The 23,042-nt window shown below is 47.2% G+C and overlaps 1 protein-coding gene across 12 annotated transcripts in view; it reads left to right on the top strand.

Annotated features, from left to right (window-relative positions):
• The window catches only part of LOC143829091 (protein unc-80 homolog), a 177,969-nt gene that overhangs the window by 95,708 nt on the left and 59,219 nt on the right, over positions 1 to 23,042 (top strand). For 10 of the 12 annotated variants that reach the window (XR_013227999.1, XM_077319413.1, XM_077319412.1 and 7 more), the window contains 14 exons: positions 1,624 to 1,755; positions 2,998 to 3,184; positions 6,415 to 6,546; positions 8,049 to 8,192; positions 8,745 to 8,845; positions 10,202 to 10,288; positions 11,123 to 11,306; positions 12,620 to 12,714; positions 13,426 to 13,515; positions 14,574 to 14,675; positions 15,769 to 15,949; positions 18,335 to 18,603; positions 20,306 to 20,440; positions 22,156 to 22,294. Coding sequence is in view for 11 of the 12 variants with exons in the window: in XM_077319413.1 (XP_077175528.1) it covers positions 1,624 to 1,755; positions 2,998 to 3,184; positions 6,415 to 6,546; positions 8,049 to 8,192; positions 8,745 to 8,845; positions 10,202 to 10,288; positions 11,123 to 11,306; positions 12,620 to 12,714; positions 13,426 to 13,515; positions 14,574 to 14,675; positions 15,769 to 15,949; positions 18,335 to 18,603; positions 20,306 to 20,440; positions 22,156 to 22,294 (1,978 nt within the window). In the remaining variant the exon portion in view is untranslated. The remainder of the gene's footprint in view (positions 1 to 1,623; positions 1,756 to 2,997; positions 3,185 to 6,414; positions 6,547 to 8,048; positions 8,193 to 8,744; positions 8,846 to 10,201; positions 10,289 to 11,122; positions 11,307 to 12,619; positions 12,715 to 13,425; positions 13,516 to 14,573; positions 14,676 to 15,768; positions 15,950 to 18,334; positions 18,604 to 20,305; positions 20,441 to 22,155; positions 22,295 to 23,042) is intronic. The other 2 variants (XM_077319409.1, XM_077319403.1) reach the window with 1 other exon arrangement.

The raw sequence follows: 23,042 nt of genomic DNA, 5'->3' as shown, positions 1-23,042 counted from the left end.
GGGTTGACTGGGAAATCTGAGAATGTGGGAAATCTGGGATTATTCTGGTTTACTGTAAAAAAAAAATAGGAAACCCTAATGATATTTGTGAAGGGCTTGTTGCAATGGTTACCATCCCCCCCCCTGCCCTCAAGTCACAGCTGATTTATTGCAACCCTGTAGGGTGGTTTGCCATTGCCTGCCTCTATGTAGTAACCCTGCACTGGGTTGGTGGTCCCCATCCAAATACTAATCAGGGCTGATGCTGCTTAGCCTCTGATGAGGTTGGGCTGCCTGGACTATCCACGCTAGGGCCAGAGAGGTTCTCTAACTGTATCATTGCACACCTGTAAACATGAAGCTGCCTTATATGTTTGGGGAAAGGGCCGTGGCTCAGCAGTAGAGCTTCAGTCACCAGGATCTTCAGTAGTAGGTGACATGACAGGCCTCAGCCTGAGACCACAGAGAGCCTCTGCCAATCTGATTAGACAATGCTGAATGGCCCTTCAGTGCTCCCTTCAGTATAAGGGAGCATCGCACATAACTGTTATTATAAGCCTCTTTGAACCACAAGACAAAGCAGGATATAAATGTTTAAATAAATAAGATATTGTGTCCAATCATTAATCCAGGGGTGACCAATCAGGGGTCTGTGGATCAATCGTGGATCAATCAGCTCCCAACCAGGGGTCTGTGGATCAATCGTATCAATTGACAATATGTTCTTTTGCTATTTGGAGGCTCCCAGGGTCTATCCTGGAAGGGTACTCATTTCCTATTTATAAGAATATACAAGTGATTACAATTGATGAACTCATATTGTTCGAATGCTTGGTTTAAAGCTTTATGAGGAGCAGGTCACTGGTGAAAGATTGAAAATGGAGGGGAAAATTCCAGAACCCCGTTTTGGTTTGCCTCTACTTCACTTAATCAAGACTGAGTCTTGGATTTTCTTTAAGGACTTTTATTCAGCACCTTGCACCAATCCTGTGCTTCGTTTCCTTAGTGACAATCGTCAGCACTAACAGAGGACATGTGCTGAGACACAATAATCATAAAATGTTACTTATAACCTTCCCTTCCTGGAAGGCTCAGGGTGGGCAACGCCATAAGGTAAAGGTAAAGGTGAAGGTATCCCCTGTGCAAACACCAGGTCATGTCTGACCCTTGGGGTGATGCCCTCTAGCGTTTTCATGGCAGACTCAATACGGGGTGGTTTGCCAGTGCCTTCCCCAGTCATGACCGTTTACCCCCCAGCAAGCTGGGTACTCATTTAACCGACCTCGGAAGGATGGAAGGCTGAGTCAACCTTGAGCCGGCTGCTGGGATTGAACTCCCAGCCTCACGGGCAGAGCTTTCAGACTGCTGCCTTACCACTCTGCGCCACAAGAGGCTCTGGGCAATGCCATAAATAATAAAAAAGACATTATGAACAGCTATAATATGTAAATATAATCTTTAGAATCCTAAATTCATTTTCGATCTGGTGAAAAATTGATTCCTCCTTTCTCCAGTGAGAGGGGAGATGTAAACATGTGACGGTGTGACCGACGTTTTGGGCAGGGAGGCCAGAATTTCGGGATTCTTTTCACCCTTACCCACAGACCAAAAACCAACCCCCTTCCTCTTGGTCTGCTTCCCTAGATCCCTCCTCCCAGCATTAACTTCACCTTGCCGTCCCCCGTGCTGGGGATGCCCTCAGTGCCCATGTTCGATCCGCCGTGGGTTCCGCAGTGCGGTGGGAGTGTGCAGGACCCCATTAACGAAGATCAGTCCGTAAGTACAAATAACCTCAGAGGAGGAATCCTGGAATTTGGGGTTTTTTTTAATGGGGAGTAGCTCTCAAAATATCGAGAGGTTGATGAGAAGAGACGCTGGCAAGCCTGGTTTAAGGATTCGCAGGGCCTGTACCCCCAGGGCCTGGTTAAGGATTTGCGGGGCCCTAAGAGAGCACACCTGCCTGCCAGCATTCAATGGTGCATACTCCTGTGCAGGGGTAGTTAACCTGTGGTCCTCCAGATGTCCATGGACTACAATTCCCATGAGCCCCTGCCAGCAAACGCTGGCAGGGGCTCAGGGGAATTGTAGTCCATGAACACCTGGAGGACCACAGGTTGACTACCCCTGCTCCTGTGCACAGAGGGGAGGCAGCAGAACCCAAAGCAGCCCCCAACCACTGATTCACACACACCCTGCCCTGGATCCCGCCAGCCTGATTCACTCCCACTCTGCCGCCACCAACACCTCCAGCACAGCCAATCAGGATCCTCCTCTTCTGCAGCTTGCTCAGCTGGAGCGGGCAATGCAACTTCTCACTTTAGTTAAAGCAGGCGGGATAGAGCAGGCTGCTTGCTGCATCCGAGTCCTCCTAGGGTCTCCTTTTGTCACCAGAAGCATGCACACGAGGTCTCTGCACATGCCGTCTCCAGCAGGCTGCCTGGCACCCAATTCTAGGGCTTTGCCGGGAAGGCGAGGCCCCTGGAATCTTGGGGCTCCAAGCACATGTTGCAAATGCTACACAGATAAACTGCTACTGACAGCGTCTGGAGTCCCAGCCAATGGGAAAAGGACCGGCAGGTGCCATGAGAACATCAGCTCCTGACCCCAGAAGATTGGCCTGGGAGCAGAAGGGAGGACGGAGGACATGCCAGTGCCCCTTTGCCAGGAGAAATAGTCATGTCCCCTCCCAGCCTCCTCTTCTCCAGGCTAAATATTCCCAAGTCCTTCAGCCTTTCCTCATAGGGCTTGGTCCTCACCTCTCTGCTCTGCACCATCTCCATTTTGTCCGCCTCCTTTTTGAAGCGAGGCCTCCAGAACTGCACACGGGACTCCAGCTGGGCTCTGAGCAATGCAAGATCCAAAGGGACTAGGGCCTCTTGTGAGTTCAATAATGTGGGGCTGGTTTTGTGTCCTATAACCATGACCACCTCTAAGTATCTGCCACGTCATGCATGTCCTTTGAATGCGAGGTGAAACTCAAACCAGTCTCCCCCTCCACCCCCCATAATTTGCTTGCAGAAATCATTCTCGGCCCGGGCGGTGTCTCGATCTCATCAGCGAGCGGAGCACATCCTGAAGAACCTGCAGCAGGAGGAGGAGAAGAAGCGCCTGGGCCGAGAAGCCAGCCTGATCACAGCCATTCCCATCACCCAGGAGGCTTGTTACGAACCGACCTGTCCGCCCAACGCAGAGCAGGAAGAAGAAGGTGCGCTTGAAATGCAGGAACGACCTGCCAAGGGCTGATAAAAATGCTCTTCCCAAACACCCATGAGGATTCGTGATTTTGTTTTAAGGGTGCAGACAAGAGAGTGAAAATCTTGGATCTGCTGGGGATGGTGGAAAGTGACACTGAGTCGCAGATGATTTACGGCAACCCCCTAGGGCAGGGGTAGTCAACCTGTGGTCCTCCAGATGTTCATGGACTACAATTCCCATGAGCCCCAGGGGCTCATGGGAATTGTAGTCCATGAACATCTGGAGGACCACAGGTTGACTACCCCTGCCCTAGGGTTTTTGAGGCAAGAGATATTTACCATTCCCTGCTTTTACACAGGATTTCCTTGGTCGTCTCCCATACAAGTACTAAGCAGGGCCAACTAGAATCCTAGAGTGGGAAGGGGCCATATAGACCTTCTAGTCCCACCCCCTGCTCAATGCAGGATCAGCCTCAAGCATCCAGGAGAAGGATCTGTCCAGCCACTGCTTGTAGACTGCCAATGAGGGGGAGCTCACCACCTCCTTAGGCAGTCCATTCCACGGTTGAACTAGACTCACAGAATCCTAGGTGTAAACTGCACGGAGCTTTTATTCCAACCCCAGATTGATTCAGTCCCTGCCCTCTACACAGAATGCGATTTCCATTTGGATTTTGGAGTGATTTAAAGTTTCCTTCTGCAGCAAGAAGGATTGACCCGGAGTGACCCTACCTTTATTGTGCGATATCTTGGAGTGCTTTTAATGCTCAATATCCGGATTGGGAAAGAAAGCTCTGTGGTAGAGAATCTCTGATAGGCTACACCTGGTCATGTGACACGCTTGCCTTAAAGGAGAAGTCCCTAATTTCTCTCAACTTCTGTCGGTCCTGGATTTTTTCTCCCTCCTCTGCCTTTTTCGATCTTCTCCCCCATCCCCTCCAAGAAAAGAAAGAGGCTCCCTGCTTGGCTCCTCTCCCCCCACCCTTCAAGAAAAGAAAGAAAGAAGCTTGGCTCCCCCCCCCTTCTGAACTACCCTAACCACATGCAGAAGACTTCCCTGTTTCAATGGGGAGGGGGGGGGGAGAGGAAGACCCGAGTTCAAAGCGATCTGAATTCAACAGGATCGACAATGTAATAAACAAAGTAAGTGCAGACTCTGCCCTAGATTTGGAAGGGGCCATACTGGCCATCCAGTCCCACCCCCTGCTCATTGCAAGATTAGCCTCAAGCATCCAGGAGAAGTCTCTGTTCAGCTGCTGCTTAAGGACTGCTAGTGAGAGTGAGCTCACCACCTCCTTAGGCAGAACTACTCTGTGAAAAATAGTTTTCCTGATATCTCACCGTACCATTCTACATGTAGCTTAAAGCCATTACTGTGGGTCCTGTCCTCTGCTGCCAACAGGAACCACTCCTTCAATGGAGTATCCTGCCACAGAACCAAAGTGGTCATTTTTCTCCAGGAGAACCAATCTCTGTTGGCTGGAGATAAATTGTAATCCCAAGAGATCTCCAGTTGCCACCTGAGGGCACTTCTCCACTTCAGCTTTGTGAGATTCACAAAGGAAGCATAGATGAGTTATTTTTTAAAAAATCAGTTCTGAAGAAGACATTTTTTCAAGTCTAAACTGACTTTTACCGGAGGTCACTAGAGTGATTTACAATTTTTTTCCCATTAACATTGCATAACAGAACCTTGTTTCCAAAGAGTAACCGTGAGCTTGATTTTGAAAGGAAAACATTTGATTTGTTTGTTTCCTTTATGCAAACCGTATGGGAAATTCATTATGGAAGAAGATTCTTCCATTTGAAAGATTTATTAAGTTTTTAGGGACTTTACCCTTTTTGCCTCAATCAGTTACTGTATTCTTGTTTTGCACCACCTGAAGCCTAGCAACCCTATCACAGGCAGCTGTCAGTCTGATCTGGTCTCAGGTTTCAGCCTTCGGGATCAAATTGTGGGGCTCATCCTCAAATGGATATCCGTTTGAGATGTTGAGCAACGAACTGAGCAAAGCATCAAACTGTTGGTGGTCCGGTTCCTCTTCAGGTCATACAAATCCGACTTTTAAATTCTCTGTCTCTTGTGGACCCTCCGTGCCCTGACTTCCATTCAAAGACTTGTATTAGAACATGGGCCAGAGCAAAATGCCCACCTCCTATAAAGCAATGGTTCGAGGACTTTATGATTTCATCATCATTTGAAAGCGGGGCACAGAGATAACAATCGCATAAAGACATGCTTTTAGATATTTGGAAATCTAATACAGAAACGGATGCGTAGATTTTGCACCACAGTTGTTTCATATGTGGTTCCCTTCCCCTCCCCCTTCTTTTCTTTTTACTTAATAACAGAGAATTACCCGTTTATAGATAAATAGATAAATAGATAAATAGATAAATAGATAAATAGATAAATAGATAAATAGATAAATAGATAAATAGATAAATAGATAAATAGATAAATATGAAAGAAATGCGAGGAGATAATCTGGTACTGGCAACTCATGAAGCCGCCTTCTGCTATTCTCCCACTCTGAGCTCCAGAGGTCCCTTTGCCGTTTTTCTGTAGTTCCCTCTGCCAGCTCCAGGTTGGGAGATTTCTGGAGATGTGGGGGTGGAGCTTCGGTAGCCGAGTGTTGGAGAGGGAAGCAACCTGAGCAGGATATAATGCCATAGTGCCCACTCTCCAAAGCAGTCATTTTATCCAGGGGGAAGTTTATCACCATCATCATCATCATCATCATCATCGTCATCGTCATCATTATTTCAATTTATTCCCCGCCACTTCCAAATCAGCTCATAGCCGGTTAAAAAGTGTTATAAAAACACCATTAAAACCCCAATTAAAAGACAAAAAAATCCAACATGGCAGAAAAAACCCCCCCACCCATCCCTTACTACAGGAGGGGTGAGGAAGGAGGTTGACAATGTACTACTCATACCCAGGGTGGGGGTATGATTAATTGCAGTTCTGGTACCCCAGAGCCCACCTGGAGGTTGGCAACCCTAGTCGTAGGGGAGCAGTGAGATGTGGGCTGTAGCATCCTCACACTACTACTGTCACTTTGCCACCATAGAAACTTGCTGAAGCTTTGTATTTAGAAGAGCGCCTACAGACAAAAGCCACCATTTCCTTAGGAAGCGAGCTTCATGGCTTCTTTTGCTCTGGTGGGAGATCAGCACAAGGATTCTCGTTGAAGATCCGTAAACTGAAACTCACACATGCAATTTGTTTTGCCAGTAGAAGAAGTTGCCAACCTGGCATCTCGCCGTCTCTCTGTGAGTCCATCTTGCACTTCAAGCACATCACACAGGAACTACTCCTTCCGGCGTGGCTCAGTGTGGTCAGTACGTTCAGCAGTCAGTGCAGAAGGTAAGACATCTTCTGAGGAAGGCTCTATGCTCCATTGTTGGTTCTCCAGAGGAGCTGGTTGGCCACTGTGTGAGACAGGAGGCTGTGCGAGATGGACTCCTAGTCTCATGTTCTTAGGAAGACCTCGGTCTCTATGCCCTATTGTTAGACATCTAAAGTAACGGGTTGGCCACTGTGTTGGCTTGGATGGACCACTGGTTTGATCCAATAGCACTCATGTTCTTCAGAAAGCCTCAGCCTCTCTGCTTTGTTGTTGGCCTTCCAGGGGAACTGGATGGCCCCGTATGAAAAAGGATACTGCAGTAGATGGACCAAAGATTTGATCCAGCAGGGCTCTTCTAATGTTCTTAGGAAGGCCTCAGTCTCTCTGTCCTATTGTTGGGCATCCAGAGGAACTGGTTGGTCTCTGTGTAAGACAGGATACTGGACTAGATGGACCACTGGTTTGATCCAACAGCATTCTTTGTTTGTTCTTCAGAAAGCCTCAACCTCTAGGCCTTGTTGTTGACCCTCCAAAGGAGCTGGTTGGCTGCTGTGTGATACAGGAAGCTAGACTAGACAAACCACTGGTATGATCAGCAGGACTTTTCTGATGCTTTTCTGCCCTATTGTTGGCCCTCTAGAAGAACTTCTTGGCCGCTGTGTGGCACAGGATGCTGAATTAGATAGACTATTAGTCTGATCCAGCAGGCCTCTGTTGTTGTTCATCCAGAGGAACTGGTTGGCCACTGTGTAAGACAGGATGCTGGACTCGATGGACCACCAGTCTGGTCCAGCAGAGCTTTTCTGGTGTTCTTATAAGAAACAGAGAGTCCTGATATTCCTGCTCGGTCAGAACATCTTTATCAGTGCTGTGGTGAGCCCAAGGTCACCCAGCTGGTTGCATGTGGGGGAGCGCAGAATCAAACCCAGCTTGCCAGAATAGAAGTCCACACTCCTAACCACTGCACCAAGCTGGCTCTCTCCAAAATAAGTCCTTTATAAGAAGCTCTATTACATTTGTTTACTCAGCCTTTGGGGCTGCAGCACAAGACAGATAATGAAAACAGGGGGGAACTTACCTGTAGCCATTGTCCATTGAGGTTTTGTCTGCAGGTACACATTTCTCCTCTACATTCCCGTTGTGAGCTGCAAAAAAGAAAGAAAACCACCTCTGTCTCATTCTCTATCCTGGGGGGGGGGGTCACAGTGGCGGTTTCAGGACTGAGGGAGGGGTGTTCTACCCTTGGAATGCGTGATGCTGCATGGTTGGCATAGGCTCAGAGCACCCCCTGTAGGAACTTATGTGGAAAGGTCCTCCACAGACGGCCTACACCTGTGCAGTTCCAATGTGTGCCTGTACAGAAGATGTCAACGAACAACAGTTACCTGTAACTGTGCAACCCTGTTTTCTGTTTCCATAGTGACAACAACGCTTTTCTTACTATAAAATGCCATTACAGTCAGCCTTGGAGACAGATCACTTAACACTGCCTCGTTTTGTGTGTGTTTTTTTTCCCTAGATGAGGAGCACACGACAGAGCACACGCCAAACCACCACGTCCCACAGCCTCCTCAGGCTGTCTTCCCAGCATGCATCTGTGCAGCCGTGCTTCCCATCGTCCACTTGATGGAAGACGGAGAAGTGCGGGAGGATGGCGTAGCAGGTGTGGTTTGGGCTGACCCGTGTCTGAAGTAATTAATAGACTGTCAGATTCTCTAAAACTTTGGTCTTGACAGCCAGGGGGATCAGATAGAGAAAAACTTTTGTCCTTTCTCTGTCATTCAAGCTTGGATATTTGTTTGGTTGGGGGAATGTGCCATCCAGTCACAATCCTGTAGGACCGCGGTTCTCAACCCGGGGGTCGTGACCCCCCAAGGGGTCGTTTGGCCTTTCTCGGGGTCACGGCAGTGGCATGGTTCTGGCCTTCTCCACGCTGCCTCAGAGCTCACCGAGGTGGTGCAGAGGAGGCATCTTTAAATTCACCAATGGTATGGGTGGGCCCAAGCAGAGTCTTTGTGGAGGGGCTCCATGGGGGCTCTCGGAAGCCCTGGGGACATGGTCAGAGAAGGAGCCCAGAGAAGCTGTTTCCTTGGCCAAGGAGGCTGGTTACCACCTGGCCTAGCAGAGAGAAACAGCCCTGCAGGTTTGAGCTTTTCAAAGAGATGGGACATTGAGAGCGATGGCCAAACTAGCCCACTTCTTTTGTCTTGAGCAGTCAGCGCCGTCGCTCAGCAGGTCCTGTGGAACTGTCTCATCGAAGATCCTTCTACGGTTCTTCGGCATTTCCTGGAGAAACTGACAATCAGCAATCGGCAGGTAGACGACCCGCTTTCCACTCTCTGAAGAATTTCATTAGTCGAAAGACTTCAAGGCGGGGTCACTGGGTTAGTCTATTGTAGCAAAGAACAACAGAAGTCTAGTGGCACCTTGAAGACTAAGGTTTATCCCGGCATGAGCTTCCATGAGTCCAAAATCACTTCTTCAGATGCAGTGGGATGAAAAAAAAATTATCATATTTATTCAGAAAATTACAGAAGTGGGAGGGGAAAGGGGATATCAGGGCCAAGCCATTAAGGATGTTATACTTGACAGATGACAAGAGGGGGCAAAGGTTTTATCCTCTCTCTGATGGGGAAAAAAAGATAACCAAAGAGGAATAGAGCAGGGCAAATAACCTTAATTAAAAAAAGAAGCAGTTTTAAGCACTAGAAAATTAAATGACATCAGTATAGGGTTATGCTACGAAACCGTATGCCAAGTTTATTGAACTTACTAAAAAGTGGATCCTGATACATTATTAGATCTCAGAATGAGAAAAGAAATTCAAGTCTCATTTGAAGCCAAGATGACAGCAATTGTTTAAGTGCTTGATGGGTTCCAATTATCTATCTATCTATCTATCTATCTATCTATCTATCTATCTATCTATCTATCTATCTATCTATCTATCTATCTATCTATCTATCTATCTATCTATCTATCTATCTATCTATCTATCTATCTATCTATCTATCTATCTATCTATCTATCTATCTATCTATCATCTAACTATTTATATTTTTCATTACCAGAAGGAGTCCCAAAGCAGTTTACAAACACCTTTTCCTTCCTCTTCCCACAACAGACACCCAGTTAGGTAGGTCAGGCTCAGAGACCTCAAAGAGAACTGCTCTGCAAGAACAGCCCTATGAAAACTGGGACGGGCCCCAAGTCACCCAGCTAGCTGCATGTGGAAGAGGAGTGAGGAACTGAACCCAGTTCTCCAGATTAGAGTCACCAGCTCTTTAACCACCATATTGCTGTAAGGATGCCAGCCTCCAGGTTATATCTGGAGATCCCCTGGAATTATAATTCTTCTCCAGACTACAGGGATCAGTTCCCCTAGAGAAAATGGATGTTTTGGAGGGTGGACTTTGTGGCCTTGTAGCCCACTGAGATCTTGGTCCTTCTCAAGATCCACTCTGAAATCTCCAGGAGTTTTCCAACTTGGATGTGGCAACTCTATCCCCCATCCCATGCCGGTGGCCAGGGGGGGGACCTAGCTACCCAAGACAGAAAACAGACATTCCGTCATTCATGCAAAGGTTCCACTTGACAGAGAGAAGGAAAGCAACTTAAGGTGTCTCAGGACTTTTTGTGATGAAATTGAAATGAATTCCTCTCTTCTTCTAGGATGAGTTGATGTATATGCTGCGGAAGCTGCTGCTGAACATTGGAGACTTCCCTGCTCAGACATCCCATATCCTCTTCAACTACTTGGTGAGCTTCTCGGAGTCTCCTTCTGAATTCCCAACATGGCATTTTTTGTTAGTCCTGGAAGGTATCTCTACAGAATCCTCCCCCTTGTTCTATTTCAAATGACCTTGCAGTGTGTTGCATGCAGTGTGTTGATGCCACACCCGGTTCTGCCCTTACTTAGCTCTGGCAGCACACAGCAATTGACCCCCTGTTTCCCCCCCCCCTCCTCAGGCCTACTTAGGCCTACCAAGCCTCTGGTGGCCATCCCCCACCCCAGGTCCCAAGGGCTGCTGCTGCAACCAGCATTGGGAGAAAATTTAGAAGGAAAAATAAGACCTCTTCAACTTACAAGAAGTTTTTACCATAGAGTTTGTAGTGATTCCTAGAGCAACCTGGAAGCGAGAAAAGGTAGCTTTACCACCCCCTCCTCCTTCCACTTCCCTCCGAGGCTCGGAGGCTGCAGATCCCTGCCATATGAGACCTGGCCCTGCCAGTGAGTTCCATAACAGCTGTCTGCACCCTTTCTGGGTCCTGGGAGGAGGGGGGCATCCACAGACTTCTTTCACTCCACCCCCCCTAATATAGCACCCGTTGTGTTCCTGAATGCAACGGGCTTGGCCCTTACTAAGAACATAAGAGAAGCCATGTTGGATCAGGCCAGTGGCCCATCCAGTCCCACCCCCTGTGTCACACAGTGGTCAGAATCCAGGTCCCATCAGGAGGCCCCCAGCAGGGCCAAGAATTTCTCAATCCAGAGTTGGCAACTTTCATAGTTTGAAGATAATATTTAGGTAATATTTTTGACATGGATTCATATGTTAAAAGGCAACTCTTGTATTCCTTTGTGACTCCTAGGTGGGACTGATCATGTATTTTGTGCGCACACCGTGTGAATGGGGCATGGATGCCATTTCAGCAACGCTGACCTTCCTGTGGGAAGTGGTGGGCTACGTAGAAGGACTCTTCTTCAAGGATCTCAAGCAGACTATGAAAAAAGAGCAATGTGAAGTAAAGCTTCTAGTTACTGCCTCTATGCCAGGTACGGAACTCACTCCGGTGAAACAATCGGGGACCAGCTGTCCGAATTTCTTCCATTGATTTAGTTATTTATTTTCATTTATTTCTAATTTGAATTGCATACCGCCCCTTTTGAACTAGCCATCTTAACTATGCAGCTAAGACGATTCAGCTCTGCAAAGTTCTTCTTTGTAAAATTAGAACAATCAGACTACGATTTGGAAGAAAGACGCTGCCTGGAAATCGATGTGATCTGGACAGATTTCTGGAAAAGACATGGAGCTTTTTAAATTTTTTACTTTTAATTTAAGAGCCTCTTGTGGTGCAGGGTGGTACAGCAGTGACATGCTGTCTGAAGCTGTCTGTCCATGAGGTTGGGAGTTCGATCCCAGCAGCCGGCTCAAGGTTGACTCAGCCTTCCATCCTTCTGAGGTCGGTAAAATGAGTATCCAGATTACTGGGGGGTAAAACGGTAATGACTGGGGAAGGCACTGGCAAACCACCCCGTATTGAGTCTGCCATGGAAACGCTAGAGGGCATCACCCCAAGGGTCAGGCATGACTCGGTGCTTGCACAGGGGATACCTTTACTTTTAATTTATTTACTTTTTAAATTGTCTGCCTTTATTGCCGAGACACAAGGCAGCTTCTAAGATATGAAGCAGTGTCGTCAGACAGCACGAGACAGCCAGTGACCAATGCCAGAGCAATAAGATCACAGAATTAGGGAACACAGCAAGGAGCAAACTATCAAAGGCAACTGTCGATTTAGTGGCCACCTCTTCCATTCAACTGTAGAGGGATCCAGTCACATTTCGTCTTGAGGGTAACGACTGAGGGGCAAATAAATCTGTTCTGAAACAAACCTCACACCGCCAGGAGGGCGGTATATAAATCGAATAAATAAATAAGCAAATGTTTCAGAGGGTAGCCACTTGGGTCTGCAGTAGAAGAGTGAGATGGGAACCCAAGACCACTTTTGAGACCAACCAGATGTTCAGGGTATGAACGTTTGAGAGACAAAGCTCCCTCAGATATCTGACCAATGGTATTTGCTGATGGGAGATTTGACCCTCGAAAGCTTATATTCCAAAATTCTTGTAGGCCTCTGAGGTGCTGTTAAACTCCACAGAGCTAGCATGAGATTCTCTTGACGGACGCATGCAGAATAAGCCGGACTGTGCTTCAGTCACAGCAATCCACGTGCTAATAGGCAAGCACTGACCAATGGGTTCTGTATTATTTATATCTGAACCACTTAAGCAGATATTACGTCTTAATGCTGTTTTTTTGAAGCTGGGTCCCACAGGCACTGGATGCCTTTTCTCTTTCGCAGGCACCAAGACCTTGGTGGTACATGGGCAAAACGAATGTGATATCCCAACCCAGTTACCTGTGCACGAAGACACCCAATTTGAGGCCCTTTTAAAGGTGTGGACATTTATTTTATTAGTAATGCGTGGGGCATGTTCTCTTAGAAGTATATAAATTAAAAAGGAGAAGAGCTGTTGACCGCATTTGCAAAAAAAATAGTCGTTTTACTGGTCACCCTCCACTAGGAGGCAGGTTTGTTGATGGGAGAAAATAATCATGTAGGTTGGCCTAGGGCAGGGATTCCCAACCCAGGTTCTCCATGTGAGGTCATGTGAGAGCTCTCCAGGGGTTAGGCAGCCTTTCCCAGAGGTTCCGATGGCTGCTGACATCACTAGACGTCACTGGAGCCCATGTTCCCTGCTGCTGTATAGGCCTACTGTCTTTCTCCACTATGGACTTAGAAATGATGGATTGATTGATTGATTGATTGATTGGTTGGTTGGTTAATTGATTGATTGATTGATTGATTGATTGATTGATTGATTGATTGATTGATGGGCTGACTCCCGCATCATACTTCCATGCCCACTTCTGGGTTCCCTCAGAGCCTGAAGACTATTTCAAGATCTCCTCCAGAAGGTTGAAAACAGCTAGACTAGGGAGTACCTCCTACTTCACTTCTTTTATAAAAGAACCTGCCTGCTAGTGGACAGAATAGTCTGGATCAGTGCCAGGCAAAACTGGCTAATACATGATTGGTTTGACTTCGTACTAATACAACTGGAACATTAAATAAGAGTTGACATGTGTTTTCCCCTCCCACCTCAGGAATGTCTGGAATTTTTCAACATACCCGAATCCCAGTCTCCTAACTACTTTTTAATGGATAAGCGATGGAATCTTATTCATTACAATAAGGTGAGTCAAAGTTTTGTGTTCTGATGGCCGGAATCCATCATTACTGTTATAGCTTTCAGATTGAATCTAAAATGGCTGCCGACACAGTTGGTTGTTTAAGGGGGCAGCTCTGTTGATGAGCAGTAGAACAGCTGGATCCAGAAGGACCTTGAAGACAATAAAATCTCCAAGGTGTAAGCTTTCGTGAGTCAAAGCCCCGTCATCAGACTCTCAACAGCTTATGCCCTGGAAATCTCATTATTGGTTTTTAAGAGCTTCTGGACTTGAATCTGTCATATAATCGGTAGGGTGAGTCATTTTTCAATGAGAAAACAGAAGATCAATTATCTTCCATTTTAAATTCTGGATTTAATTTAACTTAATTAAAACACTTTTGCTGCCTTTTCCCCTTATCCAAATCCCCAAGAGAGTGCACATAAAATGATTTGAACTATTAAAAGCAGCATTTTAAATATTAAAATGATTCTGTTAAGAAACAACACCAGAGCCAGGGAGAATATAACCCATCACGGTTACTGAAGGTATGCCAAACAAAAATTTTAAAAGTCTTCATCTATATGTGGAAGATCCTGCTTGGCATGATTTTGTTTTTGTTTTAAAGGCAATGATGGGGGATCCCAAACAGTTTTGCTAAAGCACTCAAATGGTTACCACTGCTACTTCAGTTGCAACTACAACCAGTGTGGTGTCGAGGTTAGGAGCAGTGGCTTCTAATCTGGCGAGCCAGGTTGGATTCCCCGCTCCTCCTCCACATGCAGCCAGCTGGGTGACCTTGGGCTCGCCACAGCACTGATAATGCTGTTCTGACCAAGCAGTAATATCAGAGCTCTCTCAGCCTCACCTCCCTCACAGGGTGTCTGTTGTGGGGAGAGGAGAGGGAAGGTGATTGGAAGCCGCTTTGACATTCCTTCTAGTAGAGAAAAGCAGCATATAATAACCGACTCTTCTTCTTCTTCTTCTTCTTCTTCTTCTTCTTCTTCTTCTTCTTCTTCTTCTTCTTCTTCATTTCATTTGTAAACCACAAATTTTCATGGACACTTTCTGTTGATCCTCTGCAGACGTATGTCCGAGACATTTACCCGTTCCGTCGATCAGTATCGCCCCAGTTGAATCTGGTCCACATGCATCCTGAGAAGGGCCAGGAGCTCATCCAGAAACAGGTATCCCCTGGCCAGAGGTTCTTTGGAGGCTGAATGCCCATGGAAACTGCTTTGCATTCCCTTGCCCTGGTTGTGTCCCAAGGAGGAGATCACAAAAGACGGCTCTGTGCGAAGCAACAACCTATTGGATGGAAAGAGGAGGAATAATTTAGACTGGAAAATGGTGATGCTGAAGGAAGGGGTTTATAGAACGTTAGATGAAACCACAAAGGCATTGTTTACATAGACACACACTTCAGGATGTGATTTCAGGCTCGGGTCTCCAGGCCTCCCCTGGCCACTAGTAGGGGATGGGAGGGACAGGGTTGTCATCTCCAGTCTAGAGCTTTTGGGGTGGAGACTGGGGAGGACAGGGACCCCAGCAGGATATAATACCAAAGAGTCCCCTCTCAGAAGCATCCATGTTCTCCTGATCTCTGTAGTCTGTAGTTGAGCTGTAATTCTGGGGCATCCTCAGGTCCCACCAGGAGGCTGGCTTCCCTATTTCAGATGAGAAAACTGACCAGCAGGCTGTCACAGATGGTTTAGAGCAGGGGTAGTCAACCTGTGGTCCTCCAGATGTCCATGGACTACAATTCCCAGGAGCCCCTGCCAGCAAATGCTGGCAGGGACTCCTGGGAATTGTAGTCCATGAACATCTGGAGGACCACAGGTTGACTACCCCTAGTTTAGAGTTTCCAGGGCTCCTCGGGGTGGGGGGTAGGGTTGCCACCCGCAGTTTGGAGGTTTGGGGGGCAGATCCAGGGGAGGACAGGGGCCTTGGGGTGGGGTACTGTGCCATAGAGTCCACCCTCCGAAGCATCCAGGGGCACGGATCTCTGTAGTCTGCAGACGAGCTGTAATTCTGAAGGATCCCCAGGGTCCCACGCTGGAGGCTTGATGGCTATTTTGAGATGTTTCGGTTTGGGATTGCCGCATGAGCACTGAAAAAACATGAGTGTGTATCTGCACGCCAAAGGATGACAGTCTTGAGATGCCCTCTGTCGCATCCCCTCAAGCCTACTGGAGACAGGCGTGCAAAACGTGGTGCCAGGGGTAGGGATGGCAGACTGTAACGGAGATAATGCTGTCATCCCTTCGTCTCTCTCGCTAGGTGTTTACACGCAAGCTCGAGGAAGTGGGCCGGGTGCTGTTCCTCATTTCCTTGACTCAGAAGATCCCAGCGGCTCACAAGCAGTCTCATGTGTCTTTGCTGCAAGAGGACCTCCTGCGCCTGCCCTCTTTCCCCCGCAGCGCCATCGACGCTGAGTTCTCCCTCTTCAACGATCCACAAGGTACCAGAAGGAAATCTGTCCCCCCCGATAGGCCCAAGACTCATTTCAGTAGAGAAAGGGGTGGCCCCTTCCCCTATCTGACCACACTACGGAGCAAAGCTTGGGGAGCTAGCATGGAGTAGTGGTTAAAGAGCAGCAGACTCCAGTTTGGAGAGCTGGGTTTGATTCCCCACTCCTCCCCCACGTGCAGCCAGCTGGATGAACTTGGGCCAGTCGCAGTTCTCTTAGGGCTGTTCTTGCAAAACAGTTCTCCTAAAGCTCTCTCCGCCCCACCTACCTCACAGGGGGGAAACGAAGGGAAAGGTGCTTATAAATTGCTCTGGGACTGCTTTGGGTAGTTAAAAACCCAGCTCTTCTTCTTCGCTGAATTGAATTATTTTATTATTTCTGAGTCCCATATACCCTGCATTTTCTTATGACTAAATGTTGACGTCCTCTTCCAATCTAAGGAGTCTTCCTCTGGCATAAGCAGCGCTTCTCTTAGAGAAAAGGCCACTGATGTTGGAGGAAGACTCCCATTCTGAGTCAAAGCACGGCTGATTTCACACACGTTGGATGAGGCTCTTTTAATGGCCTTCGGTGATGTTCCACAACTGGATTTTCCTTTGTGATATACTGAAAATCCACCTGCAAATAATAGCACCAGTGCATTGGGGAGAGTATTATCTGATGTGCAAAAAAGTCATTCAGCTGTTCTTTCTGTGTTTGAAACCTATCTTCTTTTCGATAATAATTAAAAGAGCTCAGTTAATAGCTCCTACTTGTTCAGAATTCCTTCTGTCTCTTTTTCTGGCAGGAATTCCCTGTCCAATCCCCCTCACTTTCTCACTCTGCATAGTTTGCTGAGCTTTATCCCTCGTTTCTTGTAACGACTGCACTGGGTTTTGGTCTAGATCAGTGGCTCTCAACCTGGAGGTCGGGACCCCTTTGGTGGTTGAACAACCCTTTCAAAGGGGTCGCAGCAGCGCAAGCAGATTGGCCAGGGAGGGGGGGGGGACCATCCACACAACAGCCTTGTGGGGTAGATCAAGATAGAGCATTCATCTGTCTTGAGTAGTGGAAAAGAGCAAAATTGGCATGGTGGGACAAGAGGCAGAACTGAACTGAGAAACCCTGGGGGAAAAAACAATTTATATACAATCCTGAACAATGGATCTTCACGCCATTGGTCAGCCTCGGTTTAATTTCTGTGAAAGAATCCTTGCATAATTTTATAGTTGGGGGTCACCACAACATGGGGAACTGTATTAAAGGGTCGCGACATTAGGAAGGTTGAGAACCCCTGGGCTAGGTCAACCTTTCTCAACATTTCTACCATTGAGAAACACCTGAAACATTCTTCAGGCTTCAAGAAACCCCAGAAGTGGCCCAATTGTGAATATGGTTGGGAAGCATAGCTATGTACACACTCGCCCAGAGCCCCTCCCCTTCCCACCCCCTACAGGCCCATCACTGGATATTTTGGGAGGTGGGGTGGGTGGGTTGACATGACTATATATGATATCACATGATGAATGTTTAACAATTATATAATTAATTAGTTAACTCCCACCCATTCTGGAAATCCTTCCAAGGCCGTCAAGAAACCCCAGGGTTTTTTTGAAACCCTGATTGAGGAAGCCCAGTCTAGACCCAGTCGGTCTTAAATCAGTCTTCCAGAATCCATTCGTTGGCAGCTTCACAGAAGCATAGATTTGGAAGAGGCCATACAGGCTACCTTGTCCAACTCCCCTGCTCAATGTAGGATCAGCCTACACTTGAAATCAACAGTTCAGTGGCTATGGGAAGAATACTTAGAAGATGGATGAATCTACACCAATGTCATTGTTTCTTGAATACTATGAAATGCCAGCTGACAAAAGAAGTGTAACATTTAACAATATGGTGGCAGCAGAAAGTGACATCAAGTTGTAGCCAACCTATAGTAAGTCTGTAGGGTTTTCAAGGCAAGCGATTTTCAGAGGTGGTTAGCCATTGCTTCTCTTTGTGTAGCAGCAGCACTGGACTTCCTTGTTTGTTTCCCCTCCCAAAGACTAACTAGGATTGATTCTGCTTAGCTTCCAAGATCTGGCTAGCCTGGGCGTCCAGGTCAGGACAATGGCATAGTGATAATGAATTGAATGCCAGATGAGAGATGGAGAATGAAATGAAATGAATGCCAGATGAGAGATGGAGAATGAAACAAGGGATCCAATGGCCCAACCAATATTGCCAGTCATCAAAGCAGTCATTGATGACAACTGAGATCCTTTCACCCTCCCAGTCTATAAATTCATCCCCAAGGGTAGCTGATTGTCCCGGAGGTTATCTTTTGATTTGACCAAAAGTCTCCTTCAGAGGAAAGTGTCCTATTTGTGTCCGATCTTGCTCTCCTTGTCTTTCTAGCTGGGAAGGAACTCTTTGGCCTTGACACCCTTCAGAAAAGCTTGTGGATTAAACTCCTGGAGGAGATGTTCCTGGGGATGCCCAGTGAATTCCCTTGGGGGGATGAAATCATGCTCTTCTTGAATGTCTTCAATGGAGCTCTGATCCTGCACCCAGAGGACAGTGCGCTCTTGAGGCAATATGCGGCCACAGTCATCAACACAGCCGTGCACTTCAACCACCTCTTTTCTCTCAGCGGGTATCAATGGATCCTTCCCACGATGCTTCAGGTGAGTCACCTGTCTGTGGCCAAGGAACAGGCCAGATGGTCAAGCAGGCCACTACTGCTAGAATGGATGGTCTGCTGTGTTGCCGGGTGTGGAAAGTGTGGGTCTCTTCCTCTAGAAAGGATGCTGGTTAAACGGGTGAGGCTCAGAGGAAGGAGTCCAGGCCAGGTGACTCTCAACATGCAGCACTGGGTAGATGAGCCAAACTTCAGTTGTGCCACTGGAGGAGGGACCTCCCCATTCCAATTGTGCCTGCTCCTCAATCAGGCCCTTCTAGACCTTTCCATTGGCTTCTCTTTCTAGTATTGCCATCCTCTGGGTGGGCTAACAACAATACAAAAGCAATACTGAGAGCACAGATTCAGGCATAGTAACCAGAGGTACCATATAGATGAGAAACCTGAACTCCACAAATTATCAATTATACAAAAATGGTCCCATGAAAACGGGAAAACAGTGGACATACAGAATAGACATTCTATACAACAGTCGGTAATGGTATGTTCAGCCAACCGACTGGTATGCCCTGGTCTTTTCGGCCCTGGCTCCTGCCTGGTGGAACAAATTCCCGGGGAACATCAGGGCCCTGATGGAGATGACAGTTCCACAGGACCTACAAGATGGAGCTCTTCTGCCAGGCATATGAGTGAGGCCACTGGAGAACTAAAACATCATATGGGCTTTCCCTGCCGGTCTTGGGTTCTCCTCCTACTCTCCTTACCTAAGGAGATTACCTGACGACGACTATGTAGAGCTAGTTGAATGATCGGGCTGCTCACTTTTATTGTGTTTTTAATGTACGTTTTTATTATATACACTGTTGAAAGCCACCCCGAGATGACTGGTTCAGTAGGGGTGGCCTATAAAGATCAATCAGTCAGGAATCAGTGTAGATGTGACTCATGAGCATGCAGTCATATCATGGTTGGGCAACGCTTGAGTCCATCAGGGTCGGCACCGTGTCGAGAGGGGGGAGCGGAGCTGCCTGACCTGGCCCAGCGAAGACTTGGAGGCTGCACAGGCGGCCTTGGCCGCTTTGCCGGGCCGGGGTAGGCCTTTACCGTTTGGGGGGAGGGGGGCCTTTTGGTGCTGTGGGGGGGTGGCCGAGGGGGCTGCTGGGCACCGGCTGCCCAAGAGTCAGGGCATACGCAAGCGATGCTCCAAGTCTTGTCCGGCTTGCGCCCGGCCTTCCGGTGCCATGGAGGGGGAGGGGGCTTCCGGGCGCATGGGGGGGGGGGACTAGCACCCGTTGCATTCCTGATTGCAGTGGTCTTTCTGCCTAAATAATAATAATAACAACAACAATAACAACCAGGACAGAAAAAAAAGAGTATAGGATGTGCAGTAATAGGTTTAAACTACGTGCAGAATAATACTGGCTAGATGTCAGGGGAAAAAATTCACGGTTGGAGAGAGTAGTTCATAGTTCAGCAGTGGAATGGGCTACCTAAGGAGGTGTTGAGCTCCCCCTCACTGGCAGTCTTCAAGCAGCGGCTGGACAGATCCTTCTCCTGCCCTGAGCAGGGGGCTGGACCAACTGGCGTGTATGGCCCCTTCCAACTCTAGAATTGTATAATTAAATATATGGGAAGAATAGGAAAGAGAGAGCTTGCTGAGGCCTATGAAACTGTGAAGCACAATTTAGTAAAAGGACCACATGCCCTTTGCTCAAGAAGTTCCTTTTGGTGTTCTTTCCCCCTCCCAGGTGTACGCTGACTATGAGAGCAACCCTCAGCTACGTCAAGCAACTGAGTTTGCTTGCCGCCAGTTTTACATTCTGCATCGTAAGCCATTTGTGCTGCAGTTGTTTGCCAGTGTGGCTCCGCTCCTGGAGTTTCCTGTGAGTAAAAATAAGGTTTCTTGTTGTGGCTTTTATATGCTTCATTAGGGGGCAGCTGCAGTGCCTGAATCCTGGCTTCCTTATTGTTCATTGCATACTTTGTATTATGCCAAGAGTTCCCCATCTTTTTGTGCTTGTGGGCCCCTTGGAAATTCAGAAAAACCTGGCGTAGAGAGTTTGAATGCAGTATGTCTATGGTGGCTCATCAGTAAAGACTTTTGAAAAGTGTCCCCCCCCCCTTACAATTGCTTTCATAAGAAAGTGTTAACCATCCCCTTAACTTAAAACAAGAGACACTGAAATGCAAAATGCCAAGTCCAGAGGTGAAAGCTCAGCTCCTGCTGGAAACCAATCAACACATACTAATTAACAGCTTGGTCCATTCTGCACAAGTTTAATGAAGCAGAAGCAATTTGCCACATTGAACCTTGTGCGGAATGGGCCCTTGAATGGAAGGAGAGAGAGAGAAGAGAGAGAGAGAGAGAGAAAAAATCCTGGCAATGCAGGTTTTGTTATTAGTATGCAGATTTGAATGCTGTGATTTGGAGGAGAATATCCCAGAAAGAAGATAGTTGCAGAGGGCAGGAAGAGATACAAATAGGATGAGGATTAAAGAGATGCTTCTTCAAATTGAAATTAAGCTGCATAACTATTTCTCTTACATACTGCGAATAAAGGAAGGTTGACAAAAGAGAAGCAGAACAGAAAAATTATATTTATTGTATGATAAATGTTGGTTCATGCAGGTGAATAGGATTGGTGGATGGAATTACCTTGAGAAAATTTATCCAAAAAGTATGCTGTCCCACGATTAGTAGAGGGGCCATGGCTCCCTGGCAGAGAATCTGCTTGGTATGCAGAAAGTCCCAGTTTTGTTCCCTATCATTTCCAGTTAAAAGGACTGGATGGCAGCTGATGTGACCTGAGGGCATGGAGAGCCACTGCCATCCAGCGTAGATAGTACTGGACTTGATGGACCAAAGGTCTGATTCAGTATAAGGCAGCTTCTTATGTTCATTTGCTACTTCCAGCTTCCTAACCTTATCTGGCTCAGCTGAGACATAGCTCTCCCCCAGAAGTTTCTTCTACCTTCGGGTACATAAGAACATAAGAGTCGCCATGTTGGATCGTTGCCCCAGACAGAGTGTTCCCTCTATTAGGTAAAGGTAAAGGTATCCCCTGTGCAAGCACCGAGTCATGCCTGACCCTTGGGGTGACGCCCTCTAGCGTTTTCATGGCAGACTCAATACGGGGTGGTTTGCCAGTGCCTTCCCCAGTCATTACCGTTTACCCCCCAGCAAGCTGGGTACTCATTTTATCGACCTCGGAAGGATGGAAGGCTGAGTCAACCTTGAGCCGGCTGCTGGGATTGAACTCCCAACCTCATGGGCAAAGCTTTCAGACGGCTGCCTTACCACTCCGCTGCCTTACCACTCCGCACCCTCTATACTTTGTGGCTAATAGACCTCTGCTCTACATGTTTATCCAATCAACTCTTGAAGTTATCTATGCTTGTAGCTACAACCATTTCCTGCGGCAGTGAGGAATTTGGAGTCTTCAATTTGGGTGCATCTATGCAACACAGAGAGCCAACATACACATATCAGATTCAACAGTCACGCCTCCAAATTAGCTCTATTCATCTGGAAATATTCAACAGAGTGTAAATAGATTCTGACAAATCAGAAATGCATTGTTTTTTTTTTTTAATCCAGGAAGCAGCCAGCAATGGACCAAGCAAAGGGGTTTCAGCACAGTGTCTCTTTGACTTGCTGCAGTCCTTGGAAGGAGATACGGTGGACAATCTGGACATTCTAGAACTGGTGAAAGCAGAAAAGCCTCTGAAATCTTTAGGTATTTTACAGAGTTTCATTTCATTTCCCTATGATATGTCTTGACTATCGTTTCTGGAAAATGCTTCAGTTTCGTTTTCTTAATAATGGGGAGCAACGTCGGCAGTAGGCTGAGAAAGGGAACACAAGGGAAGAGAGGAATGCTTGTGGCATGGAACAAACCAGAGGAGAGGCCCAGGGGAAAAGCAGGCTGAAGGCCAAGTTTCTGGGGTGCTCTAGGAACAGGTAAGGTCTGCAGGCCTGGGGACTGTGAGGCAGGAAGCCAAGTGGGCATAGGTTAGTTAAACCTAGATGAGGGTTCCTAACCTTCTTTGAGCCTGTGGGCACCTTTGGGATTCTGTCACAGGGTGGAGGGTGCCACCATAAAATGGCTGCTGCAGGATAAGGAGTTTAAGTACAAAGTGGTGGTTGGGACTTTTGAACTTGGCTTGGTCCTGAGTCCCTCCAGAGAAATAGAGCTGCAGAGTAACGCAGCATTTTGAAAGTATGCAGGTATTAGTTAACTTTGTGGATGAGGCACAGATCCAGGCTCACAGCACTTTGAGATTTAAAAGAGAGAATCTTTACTCACAGCACTTTGAGATTTAAAAGAGAGAATCTTTACTGCATGATTATTTACAGAAAATATATCCTATCCATCTGCTTCATTCTCCTTACTGAAGCAAAGTACAAAAGCTGAGAACTGAAATTCACTAAGCTGTTTGAATTAATTAGCCAGCTCCTTGACTTCCGGCTTCCTCGTGTCCTTC

The sequence above is a fragment of the Paroedura picta genome, chromosome 2 (assembly GCF_049243985.1).
Source record: "Paroedura picta isolate Pp20150507F chromosome 2, Ppicta_v3.0, whole genome shotgun sequence".
Classification (NCBI taxonomy): Eukaryota; Metazoa; Chordata; class Lepidosauria; order Squamata; family Gekkonidae; genus Paroedura; species Paroedura picta.
This window is presented reverse-complemented; position numbering and strand designations above follow the sequence as displayed.